The sequence below is a fragment of the Osmerus mordax genome, chromosome 10, assembly GCF_038355195.1.
Source record: "Osmerus mordax isolate fOsmMor3 chromosome 10, fOsmMor3.pri, whole genome shotgun sequence".
NCBI lineage: Eukaryota > Metazoa > Chordata > Actinopteri > Osmeriformes > Osmeridae > Osmerus > Osmerus mordax.
This window is the reverse complement of record NC_090059.1, coordinates 16,796,712-16,811,698: the sequence shown is the minus strand read 5'-3', so window position 1 is coordinate 16,811,698 and position 14,987 is coordinate 16,796,712. Positions and strand designations below refer to the sequence as shown.

At 41.1% G+C, this 14,987-nt stretch overlaps 2 protein-coding genes across 4 annotated transcripts; one reads left to right on the top strand and one right to left on the bottom strand.

The window, feature by feature from the left end:
- The first annotated feature begins 271 nt into the window (after positions 1–271).
- Positions 272–3,923, top strand: LOC136950200 (voltage-dependent anion-selective channel protein 2-like). Its single transcript, XM_067244369.1, has 9 exons — positions 272–360; positions 1,073–1,144; positions 1,301–1,350; positions 1,458–1,610; positions 1,725–1,777; positions 1,970–2,197; positions 2,555–2,705; positions 2,843–2,900; positions 3,012–3,923. Exons 2-9 carry the CDS (start codon positions 1,078–1,080, stop codon positions 3,101–3,103), a joined length of 852 nt encoding a protein of 283 aa, XP_067100470.1. The 5' UTR covers positions 272–360; positions 1,073–1,077; the 3' UTR covers positions 3,104–3,923.
- A 131-nt stretch (positions 3,924–4,054) lies between these two features.
- On the bottom strand, positions 4,055–9,534 carry LOC136950201 (catechol O-methyltransferase domain-containing protein 1-like). 3 transcript variants are annotated; one of them, XM_067244372.1, is made up of 7 exons: positions 9,493–9,534; positions 6,421–6,551; positions 6,146–6,251; positions 5,838–5,956; positions 5,246–5,300; positions 4,806–4,939; positions 4,055–4,479 (listed from the first exon to the last, which is right to left on the bottom strand). In XM_067244372.1, exons 2-7 carry the CDS (start codon positions 6,523–6,525, stop codon positions 4,327–4,329), a joined length of 672 nt encoding a protein of 223 aa, XP_067100473.1. In that variant the 5' UTR covers positions 6,526–6,551; positions 9,493–9,534; the 3' UTR covers positions 4,055–4,326. The 3 variants fall into 3 exon arrangements, with proteins under 3 accessions (XP_067100473.1, XP_067100472.1, XP_067100471.1); XM_067244371.1 differs by lacking the exon at positions 9,493–9,534 and adding an exon at positions 7,415–7,562; XM_067244370.1 differs by lacking the exon at positions 9,493–9,534 and adding an exon at positions 6,753–6,883.
- Between the last annotated feature and the right edge of the window lie 5,453 nt (positions 9,535–14,987).

Sequence of the window (14,987 nt, the reverse complement as noted above, 5' to 3'; positions counted from 1 at the left end):
CAGCGTCAGTCTGTTGTTGAAGGACCCAATCGTTGTGGTTGCCATGGCGAAAAGGAAGGCTTGCAATTGCCGTATATATAATTTCTTTAAAAAAAAATGCTCGGTTGACTAGTTGGTATAATTAACATATTTTACACGTGTAGACAATAATAATTTTTATATTTAAATATTACATACTTGAATGAATACAAATACATTGAATTTGCAATTATTTTAAAGGCAAAAATCGAACTGCTACAATTGCTGGGTCCTGCCGCACCTCGGTCAAGAAGGGGTGTTGGTTGCGGTGTCTCCTTCACATCGCCCTCCAGCTGGACACGATTTGCTGAGAACATAGACTGTCTCCCCGAACATTTGTCAGTAAGTACATAACTAGATTTATAGCCAATTTCCTTTTCAGTTGCTATGTTGTCCAGAAATATTTGCAGGTGAACTGCCATTTCACGGTGGTAATATTAGCTAGATAGCCAAATTGTGTATTTTCAGTTGTTGGCTAGCTAGTTTAGCTAAGGTCAGCAACGCTAAAACGCTAGCTAGCTACCGACTGTGCTAAACCGTACAATTCCTGTTAGCTGGCCAGCTAAGATAGCTACCTAGCTGTCTGGCTCGACAGTCATTTCTGCTGTCATGGCCAGTTACCTATAGAGTAGAGACGAACCTGCTGCTGTCATGTCAAAAGAGATTTTAACGAGTAGCTAGCAACAGGTAACTGGAGAGGGACCCTTTTAAAGTCTGATAAATGTAGGCTAATGGCAATAAGACAGCAGCATTGTCTCTTAAAATGAATCGAACACAATTAAATAGGTAGTATATATGAATCTTGTCTCCTATTCATGAATATGGGACAATAGTGAGTAAATGTTAGGTTTAAGTGGTTTTACACTAACGGGTAACAAGCTACACTAATGCTGCATCGCCTACTACCTTCTACCGACAAATTTGCTATGGTGAACAGATCTAGTTTTCAGTTTCATTATTAGACATCAGGAACTTAACTAACTGGGCCATGCAGAATTCTGTCATTAAGTTGATAGAGTAGCTTTTTTCAAATCCTCTAACTATTCTCTCTCAGGAAGAATGGCTGTCCCCCCCTCATACGGCGACCTTGGCAAATCAGCAAAGGATATCTTTAATAAAGGATATGGTGAGTTTAATAAAAATTAGATCCTATTATTGACCGACCTGTAAAGATGTAATCTTTGACATTACACAATACAAAACCTGCACACAAACGCTTGCTTTTGGCAAAGCCAAATAATAAAATTGCTTTAAACAATGTTGTGGTCGTTTTATTTAACAGGTTTTGGATTGGTGAAACTTGATGTGAAGACAAAGTCTTCAAGTGGAGTGGTGAGTTAAGCTAATAAAGATGGTGTGTCCAGTGACGTAGGGGAATAGGAAGTGCCTTACTATAGCTTCTACATGGCCTAAGTGATCTTGTTGTTCGTTCTGTGTAGGAATTCAAAACGTCTGGCTCATCCAACACGGACACCAGCAAAGTCAATGGGAACCTGGAAACCAAGTACAAGTGGGCTGAATATGGGTTGACATTTACAGAGAAGTGGACCACAGACAACACACTCGGGACAGAGATTACTGTGGAAGACCAGGTATGCAGGAAAAAGACTAACCCGTTCATGAAATGCACTGCAACGGAGTGTGTTTGGGGGATGTATCAATGTTAATGAAATTGTTTTGATGTAATTATTGTTTTCTCCTTTTAGATTACTAAAGGGCTGAAACTTACATTTGACACCACATTCTCACCAAATACTGGGTATGTTTTGCTGTAAAACTATCAATCTGAGTTGAATATGTCTCACCAAGCCTCTCAGTCAAATGGGATGTGCAAGGAAAATGACAAGGGAGCAATCCCAATGCTTTGTGTAACCTAACTATACATGTACTGGATACAGAGTGAATTAAGGGATCCCTTTCATGTACCTTTTCCCTGTGTGCTGTTTCACAGCAAGAAGAGTGGGAAGGTCAAGACGGCCTATAAGCGTGAATATGTCAACGTTGGCTGCGATGTAGACTTTGACTTTGCTGGACCTGCCATTCATGGGGCGGCCGTGGCAGGCTACGAGGGCTGGCTGGCTGGCTACCAGATGACCTTCGACACTGCCAAATCCAAGATGACCCAGAGTAATTTTGCCGTCGGTTACAAGACCGGAGACTTCCAGCTGCACACCAATGTGTAAGGATTTTTTCACTAGTTTCATTACTGTATTTAAACCGGTTTTACCATTTTCTTGTGGTTGTATTTCGAAGCGGCGTATAGCCCGGTTTTAGAACAGAAAAGCGTATCAAGTGCGGCATATATTTCAGTGCGGGTTAAAATCCGATTTACAAACACAAAGCTCCCATTTTGGTGGGCTGCGGGTTATAGAAAATGCGGCTTGTTTTTCGAAAAATACGGTAGTCTTTCACAGAAGAGAGGTAAATAGAAAATGGCAGGGGGGGGGGGGGGTGTGACTCTGCAAATCTCCAACCACCCCCCATATACAGACTAGGAACTGCTAATTAATGTTTGTGGTTCATGTCTGTGTTCCAGTAATGATGGCACAGAATTTGGTGGGTCCATCTACCAGAAGGTGAACGACAAGCTGGAGACTGCTGTGAACTTGGCCTGGACCGCAGGGAGCAACAGCACCCGCTTTGGCATCGCTGCCAAATACCAGCTGGATTCCACTGCCTCCATATCTGTAAGTGGTTCTAGTTCTTCTAATTAATAATAGTCATAAGTGGGTGCTATTGGGAAATCGATAGTCTGGTACATTGCATATAGATGTTATTTGTAATGTTTTAGTTAACTAGTTGTGCTGCTTTTTATTTTTTCAAGGCTAAAGTGAATAATGCCAGCTTGATGGGAGTTGGCTACACTCAAACTCTACGGCCAGGTGAAAATTAGCTCTTGTCGCCATAGTACCGCTTACATTTCACCTCATAATTACAAATAAATACATCTATTTCTCAAATTTTAAAACTCAAATGTCTTCTCTGTTTTGCAGGTATGAAGCTTGTCCTTTCTGCACTGGTCGACGGGAAGAGCATCAATGCTGGAGGCCACAAACTGGGACTGGGGCTAGAGTTGGAGGCTTAAGCATCTCCACAAACCCAGTGACCTCACAGTTAAGGTAATATCAGCAGAAACTGGCCTTGCGTGTCTCCAACCCACTCAGCAAAACACTCTCCCACAGGGATCAATCCCCCCCCCCCCCCCCCCCCCCCTGTCCTGATACTGTTAGATGGCCTCCCTTACAACCACTGTTTAAATTTGTCGCCATCATGTGTTTACTGAGTCTGTTATTTATACAGCCATGTACCTCAACCCTGTTCAGTTCCTGCTATGATACACATCCTTCTAATTAACGCAAACCTGTATTTGTTGATTTGGTTCATCAGACAATCCAAGTACAGTTCTAAGAGAATTTTCAGATTTTACTTGTGTGATAATATAATCTGAACATAGAATGTAAACCTGAACTTATTTTGCACACTAGTGGACACCTTTTTACCTTTTTATTTATACCCTACTCTCCCTTATCGTTTGCACATGTATTAGCATTTCATTAGTAAAATGCTTTGCCTGTTGTCATGGCTGCTCCTACTTAAAAATGCTTACCAACTAGACATCATTTGATTGGATGATCTGTATTTATAAGTAGATGTTTATTCTTGCCCACCCTGAGGTCAAATGCAGGCCTAACCCCGATTATCTTGATCAAACTGCTTCTTAGTTGAACATGGAAGTTGCAAGACGATGCCAAATTGTTTTTTTCTCCGTGTGATTCGAGTGATGGTACAGATCTGAGTGCCTCCTCTACACCCCCACCCCATAGTTGTGTAAAATTGATTGGGAAATTGATCAGAAACCTAGTCAGTGTGTATGTCTACCTTTGCAATAAAGTCTTTAAACAGAAGCAACTATTGTTTCAAGAATGTTTTAACTACTAACTAGACCTGTATTATAGCGGTACAGTACCATTTTCAATAGACCTTGGTTAACGGTGCATGTCATCAAAGATTGATCTCATTCAAGTAACAAACCATGTACAATAAGTAGACCCTTTCAGGCTTTGGTATTTGTATTCCATGAACTAAACAGATGTACTATATGTACACACTCACAATACTCTGTCATTTTCGTACTCACAAAGGAACAATTACATTATCCACAATCTTAACAGTTGAGCTTTAACATCGACGTTAAGGAACAGAGACCTGATAAGATGTGGTAAGAAATAAAGGGATTCTAATATAAGCCCTTACCATTAAGGACAGTTACCTGATTGTCATTACTTAATGGAAACACAAAGGCATAAGCTACAATTTGAATGCAAGTGTCAGTCCATCTCCCACAGTAAGCATGCTCAGGTTGATTCGCACGTCTCGATGCAGCTTCTTGTTCAGCTTGTCGATGGCCTGGGTGTCTACATCATCTTCTGCAGGGTTGACAACCTTTCCGCTCCACAGGACCTGCGAGACAAACCCGGGGCAAGAGCACCGCTGTCCATCAAATGGTTGAAAGCAATCCTTCCATCCTAGTCTAGTCCATCCTAGGGGGTCAGGTGGCTGAGCGGTTAGGGAATCGGGCTATTAATCATAAGTTGCCGGTTCGATTCCTGGCCGTACAAAATGACGTTGTGTCCTTGGGCAAGGCACTTCACCCTACTTGCCTTGGGGGGAATGTCCCTGTACTTACTGTAAGTCGCTCTGGATAAGTGCCTGCTAAATGTAAATGTAGTCTGACCCAAGTTCATTTAACAGACACACTGAGGCAGTCGTGAGGCAGGAATACTCACGTTGTCAATGGCGATGATGCCTCCCTTCCTCAGAAGCAGCAGTGACTTCTCATAGTAGTTGTTGTAGTTGGCTTTGTCTGCGTCGATGAAGATGAAGTCAAAGGTCTCGGCCTCCCCGGCAGACAAGAGGTCATCTGAGGAAGATGGCCGCCATGTCAGCGTCGTTGTTTACATTTACATTTAGTCATTTAGCAGACGCTCTTATCCAGAGCGACTTACAGTAAGTACAGGGACATTCCCCCGAGGCAAGCAGGGTGAAGTGCCTTGCCCAAGGACACAACGTCAGTTGGCATGACCGGGAATCGAACTGGCAACCTTCGGATTACTAGCCTGACTCCCTCACCGCTCAGCCAACTGACTCCCCTGTTGTTGTCCCCTGTTGTTGTTGTGATCGTGTCGCAGTGTATGTTGTGGCGTTATAAAAACATGGCATACCGTACCTAACGTCTTCAGAGCAGGTTGTATGCGTAGATCAATTTTATTTTCCGCTCCAGCCTGCAACAAAGATTTTAGATTATGAAAATTATTTGGTAAAGAATATATATTAAACGATGTACATTTTAAGCTAAACATTCCCATTCAATGCCTTTGGACAGGTCTTTAACATCAAAACTACTATAACCACAGCTAATCACGTCTCAAAGTGAATCATTATGATCTCTATAGTTAGACATGATAAATGATTAACTCAGGTATGCCATCTTGTGTGTTACTGATAATGCCCGTGACACCAAAGCATGCACTCTTCAGTCAGGGTGCAGTCAGTACTCAGCCAGCAAAGATGGCGTTCATGATGACATGCAAGTGTATCAATCAGAACTTGTATCCGTTACCTTGGGAACCAGTCAATCCACTGCACTCAGCACTTGCCATAATGGGAATATAGTATCAGTCAGTGCTATTGCATTGCACCTCCAAATATTTTAACGATCTTCACAAGCTTGGTTTGTTAGCTTCACTAAAGATAGTACAAATGGCAAGCAAACTGAGAAATTTATGAAATTATATTTTAGGAAACAAACCCATGATTACCTCCTTCCAGAAAGGTTTGCCGATGTTTGTGAATGTCTCGTTGACGTCACAAGCAACCATCTTGCCGTCCTCTGGCAAAACCAATGCTATGCTCAGAGTATTGTATCCAGTGTATACTCCTGTTGGCCAGTGACCAAGGATCAAGTTCATTGGGTCAATTTACATAATCGACAATGTTGATCTATTTTGGAGACTATAATGGTAACACTGAAATAACTACCACAAACCGATACCATGCAAAGGCTTACACATGGTCATAAATGCTCAATTAAATATGTATAATATGTGTTAATATATAATGTGCATACCAATCTCTATAGCTTTTTTGGCTTTGATAAGTCTGGCAAGGTTAGCCATCAACTGGGACTGCTCACAGGCAACCATGATAAAGTTCAGTGGATCCTCCATGGTTCTCTGAAAGAGAAAGATCTTCATTTTAATCCCAAATCTTATTGTACAACATGACTAAAAAAGATTTGTTCTTTTGTTTTTAACCATAGTAGGCTACTCAGGGTCAATGTACAGTATATTCCTGGTGGCTTTGTTTGCACTGGTTCATGTTCAATCAGATCATCCCATTTACCAGACGCAGTTTTTTCAGGGCCGGATGTTCCCTCATCGAATGATTGATAACATATTGCATCAACGGGTTATCTTTTCCTCCACTGTGGCTCTTGAAAATGTCCATGCTGGAAACTCGCGATCTTCTTTTGCCTGAGGAAGACATGCCAGCTGTGTAAGTATCTCCCTAACAGCTTGAATGGTAAGATCAAGTAAAACAGAACGCACAACTGCAGCAAAATCACAGCCTGTCTTATCTGACAGATAATATGCAGCACCACACATGCAATTTAACTTTTGACATTTACTTTTCTAAAGAAGTAAAGTTGGACCCCAAATCTTTTTCCGCCTTACCGATGTAGTACCCAGCAACAAAGGCAACCCCTAGTGTTGCAGATCCAATCAATGCTTCTCTCGATACATTGTACAGTGACATCGTGTAAAAGCACCGTGTCTATTCACTAGATCAAGGACTAGTAACATCGTTTCCTTGTTTGCATAGCACACTGCCGTAATATCGGATATTACATTCTTTACTCTAAAATCCATAGTGGACACCGACTTGAAATATTTTGACTTGCGCTGATATTACAATGATTTTGGTAATAAAAGTAAGTGCAGTCATGTGACGGTCATATACTGGGTATGTGGCTACAGTGTTGTCTGGTGTCGAAAATAATCAAAATAACAAAAGACATACAAGATACTCGGTGTATACTAAATAGCCTACACTCGACAATGTGAGATTTTAGATTATTTTGTTATTATATTTTGCAATTAACAAAAAGTATTTCCATAATCATTCAAGCATTGCTTTTTGGAAAAGCAACCACAATAAAATTCTTGACATCTTCAACTTTTTATCATAGAACACGTGTTATTGTTTCTGATCATTTGGATGTGGTCAACAATTCAAGTGCTTTATTGACAGATATGATGAAGAAGCACCTAATAATTTACCAGTATAGAAATGTTAGAATGGTGCCTAAAACAAGGTTACAGTATAGCGTACTCACCGCGTGCCGAAAATATCCTGTGATGTTTGTTTTACAATTATTTCTGGTGCCTTATGTTCAAACTGCCGAGTGTGCCGAGTGACCACTGAATAACATGTCCTCTGAGGAGGGATGGAGGAAGGAGGGTCTGTGATGGCGAATAATCAATTTAACGCTCGATTCCCCCCTGAAAACCGCTCTTAATAAAGAGACAGTGAACCGTAAAATCGTTGTGTTATGCAGCCCGGCTCTGCGATGTCATGTGTTTTAACACGCATTTTCACACAAAACAAAAAACAATTTGGTAAGACTAGAATGGTTTATTGGATTGTTTTAGTGTATGCTTCCATACATTTGACTTAATTTATGCGAATATAGTCTCTCGTCTCCCCTGGACTTTTTCCAACGCTGATCTCATCCCATGTTTTGCACATATTTGCAAATTCCGTCAAGTGAACAGTCACATAATCATCGATTTTACCACAACGGAGGCCAACAGAATTCCTTTAACAATATATTGTTCAAGAATATGGAACAGTGAGAATACACAATGAATGGGCACAATAATTTAGTTTTGCAATGTCATGATGAATTGCCAAATAGTTATTTATACAGTGTAGCCTGTAGACGGTGCTGTGCAGTCAGTGCACTCCTGTTAAGATATTTTTCGATGATTTTAGCGTTTTTGAAATACCTCGGAAATTCGTTAGCGCCTGACCAATTTTGCCATGCTTTGTATAGGCCAATCAGAGATATGTTATTGCAACCATGTTATACATGTCATGCGTGATGTCATACAGACAGGGGCAGTATTGTGATGGGAATGGAACTCAAATATTTGCGATGGATCCATTAGGATGTTTATTTATTTTACATCGATTCACCAGTTTAATCCCAATGCTTAGGAAAAAATTATAAATAATTAACTTGTTCTGTGAGTTGCACAACAGGCTCGTGGAGGCTGATCCAGCTCTGGATCTAAAGTGAAAAAGCTTGCCTCTCCCCAGGCCCTTTCGTCCCCAGACATCGTGTGATGCCGTGGTCACGCACTCAGAGCCAGGCAGGGTGTGGGTCCGAGGGTGTCACACGGCTCTCACAACACTCCCAGACACACACCAAATCTGCTGTTAAGCCAGTCATGAGGGGGTACTCGCTCTTTCATCGGAAGACACATGAGCATAGGGTGAAGAGCAGCTCACATTATTAGCCATGATGTCAGAGGGAAGTTGCAAGATAATTGCTTCAAGCGGGAGTGCAGGCCTGCAGCCAGGCATTTAAATAGAACAATTCCATCTAAAAGCGTCGTGCTTTCGTTAAACACATGAGTGCTTTTGTATGCATCACAACAGTGTGGAAAACCTTACAATATATACACTGAGTCAGATTACAGAGCGGCTGAGTCAGATGGCTGAGCGGTTAGGGAGTTGGGCTATTATTCAGAAGGTTGTTGGTTCGATTCCCGGCTGTGCAAAATGACGTGTGTCCTTGGGCAAGGCACTTCACCCTACTTGCCTCGGGGAGAATGTCCCTGTACTTACTGTAAGTCGCTCTGGATAAGAGCGTCTGCTAAATGACTAAATGTAAATATACACTTTTATTAAGTGCTGGGAAAATAACAATTAAGTTATTCTAATATGTCAGTAACATGAATCACAAGTCTGTTAAACGTGATAAAATCTTGTGATAACGGCCGGTTCTTCCTATATAATCCAGAGCAATTTAAGTGTGAGTAAATTACTTGTTTCTTACCCCCAAATAGAGGTATATACTTCCAGGAAGAGCCACTAGAGGGAGTTAGTGTCTAAACTAGGCTGGCATGGTACCTACAGTCGACCCACCAGACTGTGTACCCTCACTAACTCATATTATACATACCTACTGAGTTTTACCAGTACCTGTCAATACCAACAACCCAATATCAGACATGGGTCACAATGTTTATCTCAATAGTCTATTTAGGTGTCATCATCATAGGTATTGAATCACTGCAGGGTCTTCTTGAACCATAACATCACACATGGAGAATGTTTTTCTCCCTGCAGACACAAACCTGGCAACGTCTTCACCCGAGCTGTGCTCTGTGGTTGAGCTATTCATACCTTCTCAGGCTGATGAAGAGTTGGCTGGCCCATCAGCCATGCTCTCCCAGACACGGGGTCTAGTTCCCAGGGTACTTCTGGCTGCCTGCCTGCAGCTGCTGCTGGTTACCGACAGACTGTGGACAGCAGGGGAGGATAGAGGATTTCTCTTGGGGACTAGGGCTCCCGCGGCTGGACTGGTGAGGGGAGGAGTCTGCCTAGGGCCTCTCCTCTTAGGTGAGCACACAGAGGATCAACAAATCATACATGGATCCAGAGGCGGTACACTACTTTTAAGTGTGTCTGGGAACTAAAGATAGTATTTTAGGAAGTAAAAATACTATCTTATTTACTGTACATGCAAGAACGTGTGATATGCTACTGCATGCTAACATGATGTACTGTAAGTGTTCCTGTTTGGCTGTCATGCATTGGCCTGCGTGTGCAATGTGCCAATAAATTATAATTTGTGGCCTATCATAGAGGTTATTAGTGCCCTAAAAACTGTTATTATCTGCAGAGTATTTCTGAAGACTCATTAAGTGTTAACAATGCCCTTCAGATATCTCCGCTTTCCCAGACTATGAAACATTAGCTTGTCATATAACTCTGCTCTCCTCAACTCTTGAATTTGACTTTGGCAGCAGTCTTTCTCCTTGATTGACAGATGAGCGGGCGATACGACTCCATCAAAAAGTGCAGTCTGACAGTTCGATTTGACAGCCCTCTTCAAACTAAGTACACTCCTTGTTCCTGGTACTACATCATCTTGACATTGAGAGAAAAAAAGAATTGTGTTGATGAGGCAGATATCCTTAAACTCAAGAGCATTTCAGATGCTTCGGTTCATCCAGGCCTTCATGGCATTACAGTAAATACACTGTACAACACTGATTTATTTAACGTTCATACTTGTAAAGCTTGGCACATTATCTGCCAAAAGAGGGATTTACAAGTGAACCTGGCCCTTTCAGCTTTATTTGTCAATTATTCATCTGTAATCTGAAATGTGTTTTGCCTTTAGCAAAAGCCCTATGTGTAGTTTTGATCAGTCACTAAATATTCTCTTCTGCTGTCTACATTTGGAAAGTGTTAATTCTAATCATTTTGATATGCTACATTCTCTTCCCCCATTTAGCTAATAAAATGCATAAATGATTCATGGCATCCATTTACATAATTTATAATTAAATCACAGTTTGATGGGGTGGAATTTATTAATTGTGAAAATGCATGTGCCGCCATCATAATATACTAATTAATATCTTGTGTTTTCTGTGGCACATTGCTCGCTCAGCTGTAGTTAGCTGCTGTGTCTACTTACAGAGCAGGAGTAATGCAATGCAACAACAATCAGCTGTGTGTTTAAGAGGCAGAGTCTTGCAGTGATGGCCACAATATGCGTTTGCCTTAAGAACTTAATGGGGGAATCTCTTTTATTGGAGTTGTCACATGGTCTGGGTAATCATTCTGAACACTCTCCGGGCTAATGCATTTCCATTGTGCAGCAGCGTAGCTTGGCTGCGGGTGCCTCTGCTACGAGGGTCTGTTCTTTTGTTTCTCACAGCACACGATCCAGGAACATTCTGGTAACATCAGGACTCAATACACGATCGTTTTAAAGATGGCTTTATTTTAAACAATACCACACAGTAAGTGATGTTCTCCATGTTGGTTTATAAGGAACAACATGTTTTCCAGTCTACTGCCCGGGGGCGTCAGTTCAGTTCAATTTCAGTTTTCCGTTACCTTGGTTTGTCTTTGGTCTTCAACGACCATGGTATATCTGGTTTACAAAGCTCATTAATTCCACCTAGAATACCTACTTACCTTCACTGCCACCAAGCTTTTGCCATTAGACAAACAAAGGGTGCTCTTCACTAATGCCCCCTCAGGGTCCGCAAGAAATCTGCTGCTATCTATTGATCTGCTGTCACCCAATTTCTCAGTGACTTACACATCTCCTAATTCCCATTACTGTGTGTGCATTGTGGCCTTATCAGGGAGAACAGTAATCCAGTTGTCAGCAGGACCAATAATATGAGGAGGCCTGTGACAGTGCGAGAGCGGGCCCATGATTCCTCCCATACCCAGTCCTCCCAGTGACCTCTGCAGGCTTGTGTGGGCGGTGGCAGACACAGGGATGCTAAAACTCCAGCCAGAACAGTTTGCAGATGAATCAGAAAATTGGATCTTGCTCATTTCATAAAGAGGAGCCCAAAAATAGAGGGCTATCTCCTCAGTCGTAAAGCTGTCACCATGAAATGTCTCTAGCAATGATGATACTCGATTCTGCTACCTCCCCTGACTCCCTAGGCCCCTGGCCGCTATCTCTTCCTTTCAATTATATGTTTCTCTGCTCTTTTAGACAAAGAGTAATAAAGCTATAAATCGTCTATCTGCAGAAGGTATAGACATTCTGTCTGTGAACTGCTGTTGAGACTGCCATAAACCACCCACAAAGTCAAAGATAAGGATTTACAGTTATTTAACATCCTCCTTGTCCCTTAAATCACAGTGATAAGAGAATTAAGTGATGACTATAGGTTCTTTGTCCTCTTGCTATTGATTTTTTAACAGAGCAGGCTGGTGCAGTGTTTTTATTGAGCACCCTATTTGCCTCCAGTCTACAGAGTAAAAGGGGTCTGCTCTTGGTTCAGCCACAAGGGGGTTGGCTTCACAAATACCCAATTCCTTTATCTGCAAACTGACTCCAGTTTCAAGTTATTTTCAGACTCTGTTATTCAATATTGTCGTAAATCAAGGGTCAATATTTTGCCTGCAGACAATCTGCAATTAGAAGACAGCAAATCTTGTGGGTGATGTATAAATGTTAAATGGTAATCCTAAGAGCAGGTGTCAGAGCTCTTTCAGTCTCCTTGAAATAGACGCACAGGGATAGTTCAGTCAGAATAGGAATCACATCTCTCAGGAGAAAACAAACGGAACAAATCTCTTTTATAAAAGCGTCTCTTGGAATTGTCAGTTGTATTTATATGAAATGTAGAAAAAATGGTCTTGTTAACAGACTCATTGTTTTGCCTACCCGCAAGAATATTGTTCCCTTTTCTTTGTGCGGCATGTCCTAGTTAAAAAAAAGACGTGTTTGGTATAGCAGAGGCTAGTTACTTTAGCGTGAAAACATGTGTGATGATGCCTCCAAGAAAAAGCCAAAACCCTTCACATTTAATGACTTAGTGACGTTTGCCTTAAAGATGTTGACCCTGGAGCAATGCTAAATGTCAACCAAGAGGATGTCCAGTTAACAAGACACACCAACGTCAACCAATCGTCTTCTTATTGACTGACAAAGCATAAGACCCTGTAATCCGATTCCATATGCTACATTGTATTTTTCTGGTAAAGGATGTAGATTTGTTGAGATCTGCTTCTTGTTTGTTTCGCCCCGGGGAACCAATGTCAGTTTCAGTTCCAAGTCACTGCCCAGGCTGCAGACTGTGCTTCACAGCGTGCTGAACAGTGTGTTCCTCCTTGATGAGGGGGGTTTCTGGTTCCCTCTGAATAAAAAGTCTTTGAATATTAATTTTGTTTGGTTATATCTAATACTCTAGTCGGGCATCACCAAAAACCTACTAAATCTATTGCATCAAGACCTGTTATACAATTGGGCTTCCAGAGCTCTCAGTGTGTTATAGTGTAGTGTGCGATAATTCATAATGACATCAAAGATGGAACTAAACTAATTTGAGAAATCACATCATTTACATTTCTTGAAATATTGATGAAAGATGTTAATTTGGTCCTTTGAGAAGAAAATACTTGTTGTTTGATGGAGCGTAGCTGTGGATTGATGTGACGACAGTGCCTGTGAATATGATACACTGTTCAAAAATATCCATCCATAACTTATGTCAAAAGCCGCAGAATCCGGAGCCTGCTTTGTGACACACAGTATGGATGAAAAGGTGTTGTGAATAAATGAGAATGTACAAAGCTATGCATACATCAAACATGGTTTGGGGCTGATATTGAATAAAGTCAACCATTGTGTCGGGTAAAACCTTTCAATCACAAGTTATGTGACAAAACATATTCATGTATAAACATGGTTTTCTGTACTTTTCTTTGGTAGTTGGCAGAACATCAAATCTCCAAAAAGAGTTTATGAGAGCTGGCTGGTGGCCTAGGGTTGAATACGATTTTTTCAATATCTTCAAAGGCTTAACTAGTGTCCCGTCTGTCATACAGCAGCAACACATCAATCACAGGAAGAGGCAGAGAAGCACTTCCTCCTCTAAGTATAACTAAGTTGAAGTTTATTTTGGGGGGCATTCGTCTTGTAGACAGTGACCCAAGAATGTCAGACATGTCATATTGCACCTCCCATAAAGAAGGTCAAGCAGGTGGTAAGGCGTTAAAAGGTATGACAGTACGACTCCATCCTTCACTTAAGGATATGACCTGTGAAATGTCCGATTTGAAAAGCACGCACAGCAACAGGCACATACAGTCTGTCAGGTTTTATGTAAGCTCTGGAAAGAATTTAGGCCACCGCACCTTTTTCTCTCATTTAAAAAAAAGTTGAGAAAGATCATTTTGACTGAGGTACAGAAGGGTAACATTTGCAGTGACCTCTTAAATTTTACCCTTCTGTTCCTCACTCAAAATTGTCCTTTTAAAAAATGAAAGAAAAGTTGCAGTGCCCTCTCATTTTTTCCCAGAGCTGTACAGTTTATGTACAATGTATATCTAGCGGACTGTCACTTAAACCCATTAATGAAATCTTTAACAAAATGAACGCTGAAGGTTGACTGGTCGTGTACTTGTTATATTTGTTTAGTTTTTTATTTTGCTGTGAGTCATTCTGCTGTATCGATGGTGATGACCTTTCAGAAGTGTATCTAACCCTTCGGAAGAACCATCTTGTATTCCAACAGAGGAGTCACCCATCCAGTTAAAGATAGCACTTCAGATTGTGCTGTACAGAATAATTACCATACCAATGCTCTAGGTAAATGATCAACTTAGGATAAGTTCCTTTTCAATCATTTAGAACACGTTAGCATACTACGCAGTTTAGACGGGTGGATAAACCATTTCTTTAATAACAATTCTGGGAGGATTTTGAGTATATTAATCATCATCCTGCACAGGTACAGTAGAAAAGATGATGAAACGTAAAAAGCAAGTCCTCTCATGGGCGCTGTCTTGTCAGGTTTCCCAGTGTTAAATCACAGATGGCAAGAACAATAGCTGAGTCTAAGTACAGTGCGATGTCAAAGCAGCGCCTTAAGGCAAACGCTCTCTGTGTACCAGTTATTGTTAGTAATGCTTTATCTGAATCTGAGTATAGCTGTTTCGCTTCAAGAATAGACTCAATCTGTCTTGTTTTGTACATGTGTGACAAATGGCATAATCATCATGTAATACACAGTACAGTGTATCTTACGCTCCAATACTCCCTGCCTCTCCTCTTAGCTTATGAAATTGATTTCCTTTACTAATACATGAACCACTGGGGTCATTACTAAGCTGGACTCTTTCATTAAAATGAT

What these genes read in the sequence shown, in the direction of transcription:
- LOC136950201 (XM_067244370.1), bottom strand. Translation starts at nt 6,834, where the DNA reads ATGTCACTGTACAATGTATCGAGAGAAGCATTGATTGGATCTGCAACA. An exon ending in ACCTGCTCTGAAGACGTTAG is followed by an intron (nt 4,940 to 5,245) that starts GTACGGTATGCC and finishes CATCTTCCTCAG; the next exon opens with ATGACCTCTTGTCTGCCGGG. An exon ending in GCATCATCGCCATTGACAAC is followed by an intron (nt 4,480 to 4,805) that starts GTGAGTATTCCT and finishes TTTGTCTCGCAG; the next exon opens with GTCCTGTGGAGCGGAAAGGT.
- LOC136950200 (XM_067244369.1), top strand. Translation starts at nt 1,078, where the DNA reads ATGGCTGTCCCCCCCTCATACGGCGACCTTGGCAAATCAGCAAAGGAT. An exon ending in TATCTTTAATAAAGGATATG is followed by an intron (nt 1,145 to 1,300) that starts GTGAGTTTAATA and finishes TTTATTTAACAG; the next exon opens with GTTTTGGATTGGTGAAACTT. An exon ending in ATTCCACTGCCTCCATATCT is followed by an intron (nt 2,706 to 2,842) that starts GTAAGTGGTTCT and finishes TATTTTTTCAAG; the next exon opens with GCTAAAGTGAATAATGCCAG.